General features: G+C 47.7%; 1 protein-coding gene across 3 annotated transcripts in view; it reads right to left on the bottom strand.

Moving 5' to 3' along the window:
* Positions 1 to 1,673: 1,673 nt before the first annotated feature.
* Positions 1,674 to 18,201, bottom strand: part of LOC127931499 (jun dimerization protein 2-like) — a 47,479-nt gene continuing 30,951 nt past the window's right edge. For all 3 annotated transcript variants that reach the window (XM_052524434.1, XM_052524432.1, XM_052524433.1), the window contains 3 exons: positions 4,781 to 5,008; positions 3,907 to 4,011; positions 1,674 to 3,047 (listed from right to left, as the gene is read on the bottom strand). In XM_052524434.1, coding sequence (XP_052380394.1) covers positions 2,844 to 3,047; positions 3,907 to 4,011; positions 4,781 to 4,999 — 528 coding nt within the window. In that variant the 5' untranslated portion in view covers positions 5,000 to 5,008 and the 3' untranslated portion in view covers positions 1,674 to 2,843. The remainder of the gene's footprint in view (positions 3,048 to 3,906; positions 4,012 to 4,780; positions 5,009 to 18,201) is intronic.

The raw sequence follows: 18,201 nt of genomic DNA on the forward strand, positions 1-18,201 counted from the left end.
TCAGGCTATTGACTAAGGCTGAGAGCCCGGCTGATGACTAAGGCAGAGAGCCAGGCTGATGACTAAGGTAGAGAGTCAGGCTATTGACTAAGGCTGAGAGCCCGGCTGATGACTAAGGCAGAGAGCCAGGCTGATGACTAAGGCAGAGAGCCAGGCTGATGACTAAGGTAGAGAGTCAGGCTATTGACTAAGGCTGAGAGCCCGGCTGATGCCTAAGCCTGAGAGCCAGGCTGATGACTAAGGCAGAGAGCCAGGCTGATGACTAAGGCATAGACATTCACTGATGCTAGTTGCCTGAGAGCCAGGCTGATGCCTAAGCCTGAGAGCCAGGCTGATGACTAAGGCAGAGAGCCAGGCTGATGACTAAGGCATAGACATTCACTGATGCTAGTTGCCTGAGAGCCAGGCTGATGCCTAAGCCTGAGAGCCAGGCTGATGACTAAGGCAGAGAGCCAGGCTGATGACTAAGGCATAGACATTCACTGATGCTAGTTGCCTGAGAGCCAGGCTGATGCCTAAGCCTGAGAGCCAGGCTGATGACTAAGGCAGAGAGCCAGGCTGATGACTAAGGCATAGACATTCACTGATGCTAGTTGCCTGAGAGCCAGGCTGATGACTAAGGCAGAGAGCCAGGCTGATGACTAAGGCATAGACATTCACTGATGCTAGTTGGTGCATTACAAGCATTGCATAATGCAATGAAAGAAAATATTGACACACACAGATCATTATCTATCAACATCACTCTGATCAGTCTTCCAGCAGACAGACTGACACACTGTGTTGTATCCATCAGACGGACCAGAGGTGTCCTTCTCAGCTTCACTAGGACTCGATGACACATACACAGGACACTTCAACCCTGAAATCACCCTGGTCTACGCTCAAGTCTTCACCAACAGCTACAGGTACTGCCTTATACTGTCAACATCCGACATCAATAGTGACCAAATTGTCCAAAAAGCCGTATGTAGATGTTTTACAAGGGAGGGCGCAACCTGCGGTGAGCCAAAATACCAATAATGTCAATAACAGTATCCCAATAGTGGTAACAGTATCCCAATAGTGGTAACAGTATCCCAATAGTGGTAACAGTATCCCAATAGTGGTAACAGTATCCCAATAGTGGTAACAGTATCCCAATAGTGGTAACAGTATCCCAATAGTGGTAACAGTATCCCAATAGTGGTAACAGTATCCCAATAGTGGTAACAGTATCCCAAGAGTGGTAACAGTATCCCAATAGTGGTAACAGTATCCCAATAGTGGTAACAGTATCCCAATAGTGGTAACATTTACATTACATTTAAGTCATTTAGCAGACGCTCTTATCCAGAGCGACTTACAAACAGTATCCCAATAGTGGTAACAGTATCCCAATAGTGGTAACAGTATCCCAATAGTATGCCAGTCAGTTATTGGGTAAACCACCATCGTTTGGGCATCACTGTGCCTTCTTCAGGGTGATGTCATGAATGCTTGAACCAGACAAACTACACAACTCGCGCAACCAATGACAATTAGAGAGGGTCGTGTCATGGTAAATCGCTCTGGATAAGAGCGTCTGCTAAATGACTTAAATGTAAATGTAAATGGTCTGACAACCACGCGCTACCAGACATTGCGATAGTAGTACCGTCATGCAAATAGATCAAGAAATGAAAGTCGTAGCGTAGTTTGACAAATATAATTTATATATGGGGGTAAGAAAGTCATACATAAGTCATTGAGAGATATTGCCCAGCTGTTAACTGAACAATTCTTCTTTTCACAGCTGCTAAACAGCGTAATTATTCATGTAGAAAAATAGAACTGGACAGACAGACTGATGTACAAATGCTAAATCACATCAAGTGATTAGAATGCAGAACATTTCACAATAATACATGTCATATATATATATATATATAGAGAGCGGTATAAAATAAGCACATTGCAAGACAAGACATTGACGTAACAATGCCTTTTTGTTTTATAAACAGGAGTGTAAACATTATTTCGTATGGTTTTATATGTGCTTTTATTTATGACGCCAGCGTCACCACAAATCGGATCAACCGCAATACTGCCGTGGTCAAGGCAGGGGAGTTTTTTTTTTTTAGCATTGTAATATAGAATACAAAAAACAACTTTATGTTCCAACTTAGTATACATTGAATGTATGTAATGGACAGATCCTAGAATATTACTACAGCTGTATATGTAAAGGTGGTATACAGTACACTGGCTGGTTACACCTGTGTATCTCTACCGTTATACAGGTTTAGAGTGTCAAAAACAACAACCCCTTTGTTTGTCTCAGTGCTGATAAGTGCCAGTAACAGAGCATTAGAATGATTGACCTTAGTGTTTCCTGTTCAACATTATAGTTTCCACTTTTATATCTTCTTCTATTTTGTCCTTTATTGTAAAATGATGGTTAAGATGCAGTAAGTAAACTGAGGGGCACTTGACTGGGTTTCAGAACAAACAGCACTTATTATGATGCAGAGAGAACAGGGTTGGGTGTAAGGCAGAGAGCCAGGCTGATGACTAGGGTAGGGTTCCCTCTTTTCCATCTAGAGCCCACTCAGGTAACATTACCAAGGTGTTACCGAGGCAACGGAACCTTAAAATATATATTTTTTTAAACCAGGTCTTTGGGCAAAAACAGACGAGTCTCAACAAGTCTCCAGCTTTGAGGTCAAGACAGTACATACTGTATGTGCTTCAACAACAAAAAAAACGGCAGTTGATTTTAGAATTTTTCCAAAATGGCCACCATTCATGACGATGATGACAGTTGGGTTTTTTTGGCGGATCTATCTTTCCCGACCTTTGGTTTCTTGTTTCCCCCTGTGGTTTCATTTGGATGCGGTCAGCTTTTCAGCAGCCAGGTGTTCAAGCAGGGGGTTGGCCTCGCTCTCGGGGGTCTTGACGCTGTCGGTGCGGACGATGCAGGTGGGGCGGTGGAGGTTGAGCATCACCATTAACTGCTGTCTCTCCATCCTCAACTCCTCAATCTGGGACTTCAGGTCAGTGTTCACCACCTCCAAACGCTCCGACTCCTACAGGGAGGACAGAGGGGGTACACTGTTAAGACATTTATTTAGCCAGGCGAGTCAAGGAGACTTTCTCTTTTACAATAACCACTTGAGGTCCCACTTTAAACAAACTAGAACATAAATGCTTTACAGAGTACTCATAATGTCTTCATAAACACTATATAGATGCTTTACAGAGTATTCATAATGTCTTCATAAACACTATATAGATGCTTTACAGAGTACTCATAATGTCTTCATAAACACTATATAGATGCTTTGCAGAGTATTCATAATGTCTTCATAAACACTATATAGATGCTTTGCAGAGTACTCATAATGTCTTCATAAACACTATATAGATGCTTTGCAGAGTATTCATAATGTCTTCATAAACACTATATAGATGCTTTGCAGAGTACTCATAATGTCTTCATAAACACTATATAGATGCTTTGCAGAGTACTCATAATGTCTTCATAAACACTATATAGATGCTTTACAGAGTACTCATAATGTCTTCATAAACACTATATAGATGCTTTGCAGAGTACTCATAATGTCTTCATAAACACTATATAGATGCTTTACAGAATATTCATAATGTCTTCATAAACACTATATAGATGCTTTACAGAGTACTCATAATGTCTTCATAAACACTATATAGATGCTTTGCAGAGTACTCATAATGTCTTCATAAACACTATATAGATGCTTTGCAGAGTACTCATAATGTCTTCATAAACACTATATAAATGCTTTACAGAACATTCATGTCTTTATATTATCTAGTCCATCTTCTACAGCCAATTTGCAAAGAACATCCCAGGTATAAATAAAGAACTCTTGCCGCCATTTTGAAAAAGAAAACGCGACTGACCCTTTGGAGGAAGTCCGTTCTCTCCTTCTTCCTGTTCCGACATCGTGCCGCTGCCACTTTGTTCTTATCTCTCCTCCGTCTCCTCCGCTCATCGTCCTCGTCCATCTGCAGGGAGAAGAGGTGTTGTGATTGGCTAAATGGGGGGACCTTTCCAAAGCTTGTATATTACTAAAACATGGTGATGACAACCGTGGGCTCCATCTTTCCTGTATGTTTTACTCCTGGGGTTTTCCCATACTGTTTTATTGTGAACTGCAGATAACTGTGCCTCAGTTTGACACATGTGATTGCCATCTTGGAGGCAAAAGTGAAGAGTTGAAGAGAACCCAGATTGAAAATGGTTAAATTGTGTAAGAATCTAAACTACTTCTCAAATTGCCCACTTGGTGGAGCTAAAACTTAGTAGGCTGGTCCAGTTTTCAACAGACAACCATACATATAAAAAAACAGAACTTAAAATGATTAACATCCACCTCACGCTCTTCTTCCTCCTTCTTCCCCTCCATCTCCCTCCCCACCAGTCTACCCCTCCCTCCTCACCTCTCCCTTGATAGCAGTGAGCTCCTCCTCCATCTCCCTCCCCACCAGTCCACCCTCCCTCCTCACCTCTCCCTTGATAGCAGTGAGCTCCTCCTCCATCTCCCTCCCTACCAGTCTACCCCTCCCTCCTCACCTCTCCCTTGATAGCAGTGAGCTCTTCCCCCATCTCCCTCCCCACCAGTCCACCCCTCCCTCCTCACCTCTCCCTTGATAGCAGTGAGCTCCTCCTCCATCTCCCTCCCCACCAGTCTACCCCTCCCTCCTCACCTCTCCCTTGATAGCAGTGAGCTCTTCCTCCATCTCCCTCCCCACCAGTCCACCCCTCCCTCCTCACCTCTCCCTTGATAGCAGTGAGCGGCCTCTTGCCCAGCCGTCCCAGGAAATGCAGTGGTGACAACATTGCGCCCAGGTTCCTGAAGTCCTGCGCCAGTTTGAGCTGGTCGGTGAGCGTAGTGGCAGAGATGCCCGCCAGTGGGCCCAGGCTGGGCAAGGAGCCGGCCGTCAGGGAGGGGTCAAGGATCTGGCCGGGCATCATGTTAGACCCAGCCACCATACACCACAGCTATGGAGGGAGAGAGGAAGAGGGGGAGAGAGGAGGAGATGGAAGGTCATTGATTGTAAGGTCCAGCTACTTTATTTCCCATTGCTAAAGGGTCTTCTTACGTGCCTTATTAATAATAATTAATAATATATGCCATTTAGCAGACGCTTTTATCCAAAGCGACTTACAGTCATGTGTGCATACATTCTACGTATGGGTGGTCCCGGGATTCAAACCCACTACCCTGGCGTTACAAGCGCCATGCTCTACCAACTGAGCTACAGAAGGACCACATGTCTCTGTGTCCGTTTCCTTGCCCTCACAGTTCTAAAGCTATTTTCTCATATCATATGAACATATATATGTTCAGGCTCCATGTTCAGGCTCCATGTTCAGGCTCCATGTTCAGACTCCATGTTCAGACTCCATGTTCAGGCTCCATGTTCAGGCTCCATGTTCAGGCTCCATGTTCAGGCTCCATGTTCAGGCTCCATGTTCAGGCTCCATGTTCAGGCTCCACGTAGGCTATGTTCAGGCTCCATGTTCAGGCTCCATGTTCAGGCTGTGGCTATGATTCATCATGCATTGCATACGAACAGTATTTATTTTAATTTTAATGATTGCGGGCCATTTTCAAGAGTTTGCATTGAGAAGTCCTGTGGTCAATCAAAGAAAAATGAAAGGAAGAGAGAGAGAGAGAGAGAGAGAGAGAGAGAGAGAGAGAGAGAGAGAGAGAGAGAGAGAGAGAGAGAGAGAGAGAGAGAGAGAGAGAGAGAGAGAGAGAGAGAGAGAGAGAGAGAGAGAGAGAGAGAGAGAGAGAGAGAGAGAGAGAGAGAGAGAGAGAGAGAGAGAGAGAGAGAGAGAGAGAGAGAGAGAGAGAGAGAGAGAGAAACAGAGCCTGTATAGACCAGGCCTAGAGGAAGTGACTGCAGAATGAATATATTTCTGTAATGACTGTTAGAACCAAGACTGTGCTGTGGAAAACTCCTGATGGCCAAACAGAAAACAAAAATGTTGCTCATGGAACAGTGCAACAGATAGGATTCGTGGTTAGGAGGAGAGGGACGGTACAGGAAACAAACTTGATCTGGTGATGAAGTGCGTTCTTTCAGCCAAGACGTGCATTATGAGCAGAGTATGTGTCAGTATGTGATGAAGAGAACTAAGAGCAAGAGAGGGAGTGCGTGATGTAGTGTCCACAACTAAAGAATCATTGTGGAATCTGAACAGACACATCCTGAACGCAGCACGATGCTGTACTTACTACATGTACATGCTAACATAAAGGTGGCTAGCTAGCTATGTGTGTCAACGTAGCAAAGTATTTATAAACAACAAAAATCTTATATCTTAAAAGTTTAGTTCATTTTCATTCTATTATCTATACAATAGGCCATCATTGATTCTGGCCCAATAGGTCTGGTATATTACCTCTGTCCTGGAGCTTTCTATTTTGATAGTTTTTATTTTTACCCACGATCCATTAGGCCTACTACTACGCTACCCTGGCAAGAGTAACCCGAAGGGTGTTTGGCATCCCCAGCGTCTCTGTAAGCGCTGAGAGGGGTTTCTCCGCTGCTGACCTGCTCTCCAGATGCCGTCGCCTGAACCTGAAGCCACAGGCTCTGGCCGAACTCATGTTTATACAAAATTAATTCAAACGGCACTGTAGATGGAGCCTAATTAAGGCATATTTAGTTTAATTCTGTATTTACTTCTAAGTAACTTAATACAACAAAATGTTGTTTAAATGCTGAGTGCTTTATGTCCCTACCAACCTAGTGTGTCGCACTTCCAAATGCATTTCTTTGTAGGTTATAGCCTTGAAAAAATAAATTCATTCCATCTGTCTATCTGACCTATTTAGAGTGTTTATATGGCTGTTTAATATGACATGCAGCCTATTTGAAATGACGAGCACTCCTTAGTCACCTCTTCCTGTTTTTTTGTTTTGTTTTATTAATAATTAAAATCATATGGTTTGCTTTCAATACTTGGAGGGGGAGTTTTTCTTCATGCGAGCGATGAGCGGGATTTAGCGGTTGGAAAAGACGTGGAGCGCCGGAGCTGCACACCGCTTCATGAGAGCGATGAGCGGGATTTCCTCGACCTCTCAACTCAAACACTCTGATTGTGAGGTGAGCAGGACAGGACAGCTGACCAACTGACTGCCTGCTGCCTGTGGGGCTGACCAACTGACTGTTATTTGTCCCAACTGGCACTCTATTCCAAATATAGTGCACTACTTTTGACCAGGGACAGTAGTCAAGAGTAGTGGACTATAGAGAATAGGGTGTCAGTTGGGACGCATTTTGTTCCTGACTGACTACACTGCTGGGCTGGGTTCCTTTCTTAGGAAAATAATCGGCACCTTTTATTACAAAAGCCAGCGAGAGAGAAAGAGAGAGAAAGAGAGAGAGAGAGAGAGAGACAGAGAGAGACAGAGAGAGAGAGAGAGGTTACAAAAAAATAAAAAGACTTGTCATGTTGCCCTATTCTAGGTGACTCCACCCAGCCAAGAGCTGGTCTCACAGCGTTGTGTGTTTGGACTGAGTGAAGGAGGGAGAGACCCAGAGAGGGAGTTACTGTCAGAAAAATGGTCTGAGACCAAGATGGCACAGTTTACCGATGACACATTCTCCGATTCCTCCTCTCAGGAGATTATGAATTAATAAATATTTTGTAAGTGTATAGACGTTAGTTTCCTTTCCTTATCTCATACCATCCATTACCACTGATTGCTGAAATGACTGGGCAAGCCTAAACACCTAGCCAGGCCTACAGTAGGGCTAAACACCGAGGCAGGCCTATTGCAGGGCTAGATACCTAGCCAGGCCTACAGCAGGGCTAGATACCTAGCCAGGCATACAGCAGGGCTAGATACCTAGCCAGGCATACAGCAGGGCTAGATACCTAGCCAGGCATACAGTAGGGCTAAACACCTAGCCAGGCCTACAGCAGGGCTAAACACCTAGCCAGGCCTATTGCAGGGCTAGATACCTAGCCAGGCATACAGTAGGGCTAAACACCTAGCCAGGCCTACAGCAGGGCTAAACACCTAGCCAGGCCTATTGCAGGGCTAGATACCTAGCCAGGCCTACAGCAGGGCTAGATACCTAGCCAGGCCTACAGCAGGGCTAGACACCTAGCCAGGCCTACAGCAGGGCTAGATACCTAGCCAGGCCTACAGCAGGGCTAAACACCTAGCCAGGCCTACAGCAGGGCTAGACACCTAGCCAGGCCTACAGCAGGGCTAACACCTAGCCAGGCCTACAGCAGGGCTAACACCTAGCCAGGCCTACAGCAGGGCTAGATACCTAGCCAGGTCTAAAGACATCGCCCTCCTGTTTTTAGCTGTTGGTCATATTAGCATTGCTAGAAGTATTGTATATTAGGGATGCACGATATAAATCGGTGAACATATCAAATGGCAACATCGGTATCGGTCAAAAGTCTAGTTTAACGCCAATGTTCAAGATACCGTGCATACCTATATAACGTAGGTACATGACGTGCATACCTATATAACGTAGGTACATGACGTGCATACCTATATAACGTAGGTACATGACGTGCATACCTATATAACGTAGGTACATGACGTGCATACCTATATAACGTAGGTACATGACGTGTATACCTATATAACGTAGGTACATGACGTGCATACCTATATAACGTAGGTACATGACGTGCATACCTATATAACGTAGGTACATGACGTGCATACCTATATAACGTAGGTACATGACGTGCATACCTATATAACATAGGTACATGACGTGCATACCTATATAACGTAGGTACATGACGTGCATACCTATATAACGTAGGTACATGACGTGCATACCTATATAACGTAGGTACATGACGTGCATACCTATATAACGTAGGTACATGACGTGCATACCTATATAACGTAGGTACATGACGTGCATACCTATATAACGTAGGTACATGACGTAATAACGCCACGTAAAATGTAGCACTTATAAGTGCAACACAGCATTCCTAACCTGGCCCACAATGTCTGCTGTGTGGATCGAGCAGTCGACAAGTCAACAAGTCAAGCAGTCATTAATAGCGTCACTGCTATTAGCTTCACGACATACATACATACTACGGGACCCTGTTTGTGTCAAAAAAGATACGGTAGCACTGTCAAAGCTGCAAACAACGTCCACGAACGATGTGTTTACAATACCGCGTTGGTAATAAAGCATGATTTATAAGAAATCCCGCTATGCCCTCAGACGAACCATCAAACAAGCAAAGCGTCAATACAGGATTAAGATTGAATCCTACTACACCAGCTCTGACGCTCGTGTAGATGTGGCAGGGCTTGAAAACCATTACGGACTACAAAGGGAATTACAGACACGAGCTGCCCAGTGACGCGAGCCTACCAGATGAGCTAAATGCCTTTTATGCTCGCTTTGAGGCAAGCAACACTGAAGCATGCACGAGGGCACCAGCTGTTCTTGATGACTGTGTGATCACGTTCTAGGTAGCCGATGTGAACAAAACCTTTAAACAGGTCAACATTCACAAAGCCGCTGGGCCAGACAGATTACCAGGATGTGTACTCAAAGCACGCGCAGACCAACTGTCAAGTGTCTTCACTGACCGAGTCTGTAATACCTACATGTTTCAAGCAGACAACCATAGTCCCTGTGCCCAAGGAAGCGAAGGTAACCTGCCTAAATGATTACTGCCCTGTGGCACTCACGTCGGTAGCCATGAAGTGCTTTGAAAGACCTGTCACGGCTCTCATCAACAGCATCCTCCCGGACACCCTAGACCCACTCCAATTTGTATACCGTCCTAACAGATCCACAGATGATGCAATCTCAATCGCACGCCACACTGCCCTTTCACACCTGGACAAAAGGAACACCTATGTGAGAATGCTGTTCATTGACTACAGCTCAGCGTTCAACACCAAAGTGCCCACGAAGCTCATCACTAAGCTAAGGACTGTGGGACTAAACACCTCCCTCTGCAACTGGATCTTGGACTTCCTGATGGACCGCCCCCCAGGTGGTAAAGGTAGGCAACAACACGTCTGCCACGCTGATCCTCAACACAGGGGCCCCTCAGGGGTGTGTACTTAGTCCCCTCCTGTATTCCCTGTTCACCCACAACTGCGTGGCCAAACACGACTCCAACACCATCATTAAGTTTGCTGGCGACACAACAGTGGTAGGTCTGATCACCGACAACGATGCGACAGCCTATAGGGAGGTCAGAGACCTGGCAGTGTGGTGGCAGGACAACAATCTCCCTCAATGTGATCAAGACAAAGGAGCTGGTCGTGGACAACAGGGAAAGGCAGGCCGAACAGGCCCCCATTAACATCGATGGGGCTGTAGTTTATTTATTTATTTTATTTTTATTTCACCTTTATTTAACCAGGTAGGCTAGTTGAGAACAAGTTCTCATTTGCAACTGCAACCTGGCCAATATAAAGAAAAGCAGTGTGAACAGACAACAACACAGAGTTACACATGGAATAAACAAAACATACAGTCAATAATAGAGTAGAACAAAATAAAACAAAAAGTCTATATACAGTGAGTGCAAATGAGGTAAGTTAAGGAAATAAATAGGCCATGGTGGCGAAGTAATTACAATATAGCAATTAAACACTGGAATGGCGGAGATCTTTGTGGGCTATACTCGGCCTTGTCTCAGGATGGTAAGTTGGTGGTTGAAGATATCCCTCTAGTGGTGTGGGGGATGTGCTTTGGCAAAGTGGGTGGGGTTATATCCTTCCTGTTTGGCCCTGTCCGGGGGTGTCCTCGGATGGGGCCACAGTGTCTCCTGACCCCTCCTGTCTCAGCCTCCAGTATTTATGCTGCAGTAGTTTATGTGTCGGGGGGCTAGGGTCAGTTTGTTATATCTGGAGTACTTCTCCTGTCCTATTCGGTGTCCTGTGTGAATCTAAGTGTGCGTTCTCTAATTCTCTCCTTCTCTCTTTCTTTCTCTCTCTCGGAGGACCTGAGCCCTAGGACCATGTCCCAGGACTACCTGACATGAGGACTCCTTGCTGTCCCCAGTCCACCTGGCCATGCTCCTGCTCCAGTTTCAACTGACCTGAGCCCTAGGACCGTGCCCCAGGACTACCTGACATGAAGGCTCCTTGCTGTCCCCAGTCCACCTGACTGTGCTGCTGCTCCAGTTTCAACTGTTCTGCCTTATTATTATTCGACCATGCTGGTCATTTATGAACATTTGAACATCTTGGTCATGTTCTGTTATAATCTCTACCCGGCACAGCCAGAAGAGGACTGGCCACCCCACATAGCCCGGTTCCTCTCTAGGTTTCTTCCTAGGTTTTGGCCTTTCTAGGGAGTTTTTCCTAGCCACTGTGCTTTTACACCTGCATTGTTTGCTGTTTGGGGTTTTAGGCTGGGTTTCTGTACAGCACTTTGAGATATCAGCTGATGTACGAAGGGCTATATAAATAAATTTGATTTGATTTGATTTGATTTGAATGGTAGATTGGCAGAAGATGAATGTGCAGGTAGAGATACTGGGGTGCAAAGGAGCAAAATAAATAAATACCAGTATGGGGATGAAGTAGGTAGATAGATGGGCTGTTTACAGATTGGCTATGTACAGGTGCAATGATCTGTAGTGGAGCGGGTCGAGAGTTAAGTTCCTCGGTGTCCACATCACCAACGAACTATCAAGGTCCAAACATACCAAGACAGTCGTGAAGAGGGCACGACAAAACCTTTTCCCCCTCAGGAAACTGGCATGGGTCCCCAGATCCTCAAAAGGTTCTACAGCTGCACCATTGAGAGCATCACTGCCTGGTATGGCAACTGCTTGGCATCTGACCTCAACTAACCTGTACCCCCACACACTGACTCACTACCAGTTCCCCCAGCATATAGCCTCGTTATTGTTATTCTTATTGTGTTACTTTTTATTATTACTTTTTATTTTATTCTATTCTACTTGGTAAATATTTGTTTAACTCTTCTTGGCCTGCACTGTTTGTTAAGGGCTTGTAAGTAAGCATTTCACAGTAAAGTCTACACTTGTTGTATTCGGCGCATGTGACTAATAAAGTTTGATTTGATTATTTGTTTGACCACAACTTCTGGGGTAGCTAGCTTTAGCTTAGTACCTAGCCAGCACCAATATAACCAGCCTGAAAACAATGACCAGTAGAACCTGCGGTCATTTTCATTATTCTTAGCAATGATTTAGGAATCCTTGTGAGTAAGTATTAACTAGGTTGCCACTTGTTGTTCGCCTATTGAAATTGAAAAATAAATAGCTAGGCAACTACTTCACCCTGTTGCCCAAAACTGACGTTATAAACAGCCAGATCGCTTCATCTGGCTTTTGAGGCTCGACTGGACCGGGTTGTGTTGTGAAGATAGCCACAATAAGGATTAGGCACAATAGTGGAATTTACGCCTTGCCTTCAAAATAAAATAAAAGCATGTCATTGACAGTGATGCAAATGAATACAAAGAGTAGAATTATACCATACTTTTATTTTGAAGATTAACCGAAAAGTCCATAATTGTGGATAATCCTTATTGTGGCTAGCTTCACATAGATGTGTGCGACAACCATTATTCAAATAAGAACCGTCTTGTAAATTACGATTATTTTAGATGATGACACCTAGCTAGATAGTTAGTTAGCTTACTATAGCTACTGAAACAGATTATGTTATTTGACATGTCAAAGAGTGTTTTGACGTGTATATTTTTCGACACGCAAAGACAAACGGCATTGGATAGAAATCCTGGTTGAGAATGAAACAAATGAACAACGAAACAGCACGCACAGCAAGTTAAGTGAAAGAAACAGGTGTTGATGATGTTTCACTGGTAATGGGGACATACGTAAATGCCCACAAAATAACTTTTTGATCGGTATGGTGCGTTATCTTTATTTAACTAGGAAAGCCAGTTAAGAACAAATTCTTATTTACAATGACAGCGCAGAAGACGACGGGCCAAATGTGCGCCGCCCTATGGGACTACCAATCACGGCCGGATGTGATACAGCCTGGATTCGAACCAGGGACTGTAGTGACACCTCTTGCACTGAGATGCAGTGCCTTAGACCGCTGTGTCCATGTGTGTGTGTGTGTGTGTGTTAACTATTTAAATGTAATATTGGTGCATCGCCATTTCTTTTTTTGTATATAATCGTAATATTAGTAGTATAGTATAAGTAGTGTTGTGCGTTTCATTAATTGGCTAGCTAGTTAGTGTCTTCAAATTCTCCCGTCTGTCATTCAACTCTTTCCCTGCCGATGGTGAGCTACGAAGGAAGTGGCTGAACAACATCCGACGAGACAACTTCACCGTCAGCAAAAGCTCCAAGGTCTGTGGCATTTTGTTCCTGAAGGCGTATTGGAGCCGACTCCGGGAGGGCTACGTCGTCTGAGAAAGGGAGCTGAGCCACTTCTGTTCCAATGGAACAATTAGGTTATTCAGTTTACGGGGAATCCCATCCCTACGCTAAACAGGCTATGGGCTGATTCATATAGGAGACACGAGATAAGATTATACAAATCTCTTCAACCTGAATCTACAGAGGAGCTGCATTGGCCGGAGTGTGTCAGAGTAGCATACAGCAGAACAACTCCTTCCAACTATAAAAACTACACAAGAAACTCCTTCCAACTATTAAAAACTACACAAGAAACTCCTTCCAACTATAAAAACTACACAAGAAACTCCTTCCAACTATTAAAAACTACACAAGAAACTCCTTCCAACTATAAAAACTACACAAGAAACTCCTTCCAACTATTAAAAACTACACAAGAAACTCCTTCCAACTATAAAAAACATTCAAACTAGATCCAGATGTTTATCAAACTGATCAACAAGACTGATGTTTAACTCTGTCCGCAGAGTTTGGAGGTTTGAGAAAAAGGACCAAAAATATCCACTGCTAGATCAAAGACCTTTCCAACAATGAACACACAGTTAAGACCAACCCCCCTCAGAGACATGTCTTGCTGTGAACACCCTCGATTGTTTGACACATGAAACAATTAAGACCCCCCCCCAAAAAAAAAAAAAAGCAGGTAGTGGTTTCTAAAAGCCAGAGGGTGAAAAGGGGCTTTTTTACCACTCCCTTTTCAAAAGGGGGGGGGGGGTTCTTGTATTTTCTCCGTTTGTGTCGCCGGGCTGGCGGGCGAATGTTTGCCAGGATAAGTGGGTGGTCAGTGTTTGATGATGCAACACACTCTCTGTATTCTCGCAGTCAAGCAGAAAAGCCAGTCGGTGCCACACAGCCAATATACTAATATACTGTACCCCCAGACAGACAAAGACAGTCACACAGGACAGGGCACGGCAGGACAGAGCAGGGCTGGGCACGGCAGGACAGAGCAGGGCAGGACAGAGCAGGACTGGGCACGGCAGGACAGAGCAGGACTGGGCACGGCAGGACAGAGCAGGACTGGGCACGGCAGGACAGGGCACGGCAGGACAGAGCAGGACTGGGCACGGCAGGACAGGGCAGGGCAGGACAGAGCAGGACTGGGCACGGCAGGACAGAGCAGGACTGGGCACGGCAGGACAGGGCAGGGCAGGACAGAGCAGGACTGGGCACGGCAGGACAGAGCAGGACAGGGCACGGCAGGACAGAGCAGGACTGGGCACAGGGGCAGGAGGACAGAGCAGGAGGACTGGGCACGGCAGGACAGAGCAGGACTGGGCACGGCAGGACAGAGCAGGGAAGGACTGGGCACGGCAGGACAGAGCAGGACTGGGCACGGACAGGACAGAGCAGGACTGGGCACAGAGCAGGACAGAGCAGGACAGGGCAGGGCAGGACTGGGCACGGCAGGACAGAGCAGGACTGGGCACGGCAGGACAGAGCAGGACTGGGCACGGCAGGACAGAGCAGGACTGGGCACGGCAGGACAGAGCAGGACAGGGCAGGACTGGGCACGGCAGGACAGAGCAGGGGGCAGGACAGAGCAGGACTGGGCACGGCAGGACAGAGCAGGACTGGGCACGGCAGGACAGAGCAGGGCAGGACAGAGGACAGGGCAGGACTGGGCAGAGGACAGGGCAGGCAGGACAGAGCAGGACTGGGCACGGAGGACAGAGCAGGACTGGACAGAGCACGGCAGGACAGAGCATGGCAGGACAGAGCACGGCAGGACAGAGCAGGACTGGGCAGGACAGAGCAGGGCAGGACAGAGCAGGGCAGGACAGGGCAGAGGACAGGGCAGGGCAGGACAGAGCAGGACTGGCAGGACAGAGCAGGGCAGGACAGAGCAGGGCAGGACAGAGCAGGGCAGGACAGAGCAGGGCAGGGCAGGACAGAGCATGGCAGGACAGAGCATGGCAGGACAGAGCAGGGCAGGACAGAGCATGGCAGGACAGGGCATGGCAGGACAGAGCAGGGCATGGCAGGACAGGGCATGGCAGGACAGAGCAGGGCACGGCAGGACAGAGCACGGCAGGACAGAGCAGGACTGGACAGAGCACGGCAGGACAGAGCAGGACAGGGCACGGCAGGACAGAGCAGGACAGGCAGGACAGAGCAGGACAGGACAGAGCAGGGCAGGACAGAGCACGGCAGGACAGAGCAGGGCAGGACAGAGCAGGGCAGGACAGAGCAGGCAGGACAGAGCACGGCAGGACAGAGCAGGACAGGACAGAGCATGGCAGGACAGAGCATGGCAGGACAGAGCATGGCAGGACAGAGCACGGCAGGACAGAGCAGGGCAGGACAGAGCAGGGCAGGACAGAGCAGGACTGGGCAGGGCAGGACAGAGCAGGGCAGGGCACGGCAGGACAGAGCAGGACTGGCAGGACAGAGCAGGACAGGGCACGGCAGGACAGAGCATGGCAGGACAGAGCATGGCAGGACAGAGCAGGGCAGGACAGAGCATGGCAGGACAGGGCATGGCAGGACAGAGCAGGGCACGGCAGGACAGAGCATGGCAGGACAGAGCAGGGCAGGACAGAGGACAGGGCACAGCAGGACAGGGCAGCAGGGCAGGGCAGGACAGGGCACGGCAGGACAGAGCAGGCAGGACAGAGCAGGGCATGGCAGGACAGAGCAGGGCACGGCAGGACAGAGCATGGCAGGACAGAGCAGGGGACAGGGCAGCAGGACTGGGCACGGCAGGACAGGACAGAGCAGGGACTGGGCACGGCAGGACAGAGCAGGGCAGGACAGGAGCAGGGCAGGGCAGAGGACTGGGCACGGCAGGACAGAGCAGGGCACTGGGCACGGCAGGACAGAGGCAGGGCAGGACAGAGCAGGGCAGGGCAGGGGACAGAGCAGGACTGGGCACGGCAGGACAGAGGGCACGGCAGGACAGGGCAGAGCAGGACTGGGCACAGAAGGACAGGGCACAGGGACAGGGCACGGCAGGACAGGGCACAGGGACAGGGCACAGAAGGACAGGGCACAGACGACAGGGCACAGAAGGACAGGACAGAGCAGGGCACGGCAGGACAGAGCAGGACTGGGCACGGCAGGACAGGGCACAGCAGGACAGGGCACAGCAGAGTAGAGCACAGCAGAGTAGAGCACAGCAGGGTAGAGCACGGCAGGGCATGAATGTATGCTTTACAGAACCGCCTAGTCGACTGAAAGGCCTCAGGAGAAGCCAAACACACAGCACAGTCAAGGTGGGAGAGGAAATGTCATGTATTAGAACTGCACTCAATGCAGGTCCTGGCTAGCTGGCACATGGCCAAGACCAATGGCATATGAGGCATGGCTGCGTGTAGGTCTAATGTGCCTGCGTGTGTGTTCGTAAATCTGTGTGCACAGACAAATGTGTGTGTGTGTGTGTGTGTGTGTGTGTGTGTGTGTGTGTGTGTGTGTGTGTGTGTGTGTGTGTGTGTGTGTGTGTGTGTGTGTGTGTGTGTGTGTGTGTGTGTGTGTGTGTGTGTACGTGTGTATATTTATATATGTCAGGAAACCCTGGATTTCTCCAGTCACATACTTCATCCGTCTTCAGGTCGACAAAATGGGTCCATTTCCTGCACCATTCCTGAGGCCAATTAGCTGCTCCAATCCAAGGCTGAGGAATTCAACCGCTGTGTCCCAAATGGCACTCTATTCCCCACATAGTGCCCTACCTTTGTGCACTATAAAGGGAATAGGGTGCCATTTGGGATGCAACCCCAGACTCTACCATCAATAACCTAGCAGCTCCACTCTCCTACCATCAATACCCTAGCAGCTCCACTCTCCTACCATCAATACCCTAGCAGCTCCACTCTCCTACCATCAATACCCTAGCAGCTCCACTCTCCTACCATCAATACCCTAGCAGCTCCACTCTCCTACCATCAATACCCTAGCAGCTCCACTCTCCTACCATCAAAACCCTAGCAGCTCCACTCTCCTACCATCAATACCCAAGCAGCTCCACTCTCCTACCATCAATACCCAAGCAGCTCCACTCTCCTACCATCAAAACCCTAGCAGCTCCACTCTCCTACCATCAAAACCCAAGCAGTTCCACTCTCCTACCATCAATACCCTAGCAGCTCCACTCTCCTACCATCAATACCCTAGCAGTTCCACTCTCCTACCATCAATACCCTAGCAGCTCCACTCTCCTACCATCAAAACACCTGACCAGCTCCACTCTCCTACCATCAATACCCTAGCAGCTCCACTCTCTTACCATCAATACCCTAGTCTAGCAGCTCCACTCTCCTTCCATCAAAACCCAAGCAGTTCCACTCTCCTTCCATCAATACCCTAGCAGCTCCACTCTCCTACCATCAATACCCTAGCAGTTCTACTCTCCTACCATCAAAACCCTAGCAGCTCCACTCTCCTACCATCAATACCCTAGCAGTTCCACTCTCCTACCATCAATAGCCTAGCAGTTCCACTCTCCTACCATCAATACCCTAGTCTAGCAGCTCCACTCTCCTACCATCAAAACCCTAGCAGCTCCACTCTCCTACCATCAAAACCCTAGCAGCTCCACTCTCCTACCATCAATACCCTAGCAGCTACACTCTCCTACCATCAATACCCTAGCAGCTCCACTCTCCTACCATCAATACCCTAGCAGCTCCACTCTCCTACCATCAATACCCTAGCAGCTCCACTCTCCTACCATCAATACCCTAGCAGCTCCACTCTCCTACCATCAATACCCTAGCAGCTCCACTCTCCTACCATCAATACCCTAGCAGCTCCACTCTCCTACCATCAATACCCTAGCAGCTCCACTC

The sequence above is a fragment of the Oncorhynchus keta genome, chromosome 8 (assembly GCF_023373465.1).
Source record: "Oncorhynchus keta strain PuntledgeMale-10-30-2019 chromosome 8, Oket_V2, whole genome shotgun sequence".
NCBI lineage: Eukaryota > Metazoa > Chordata > Actinopteri > Salmoniformes > Salmonidae > Oncorhynchus > Oncorhynchus keta.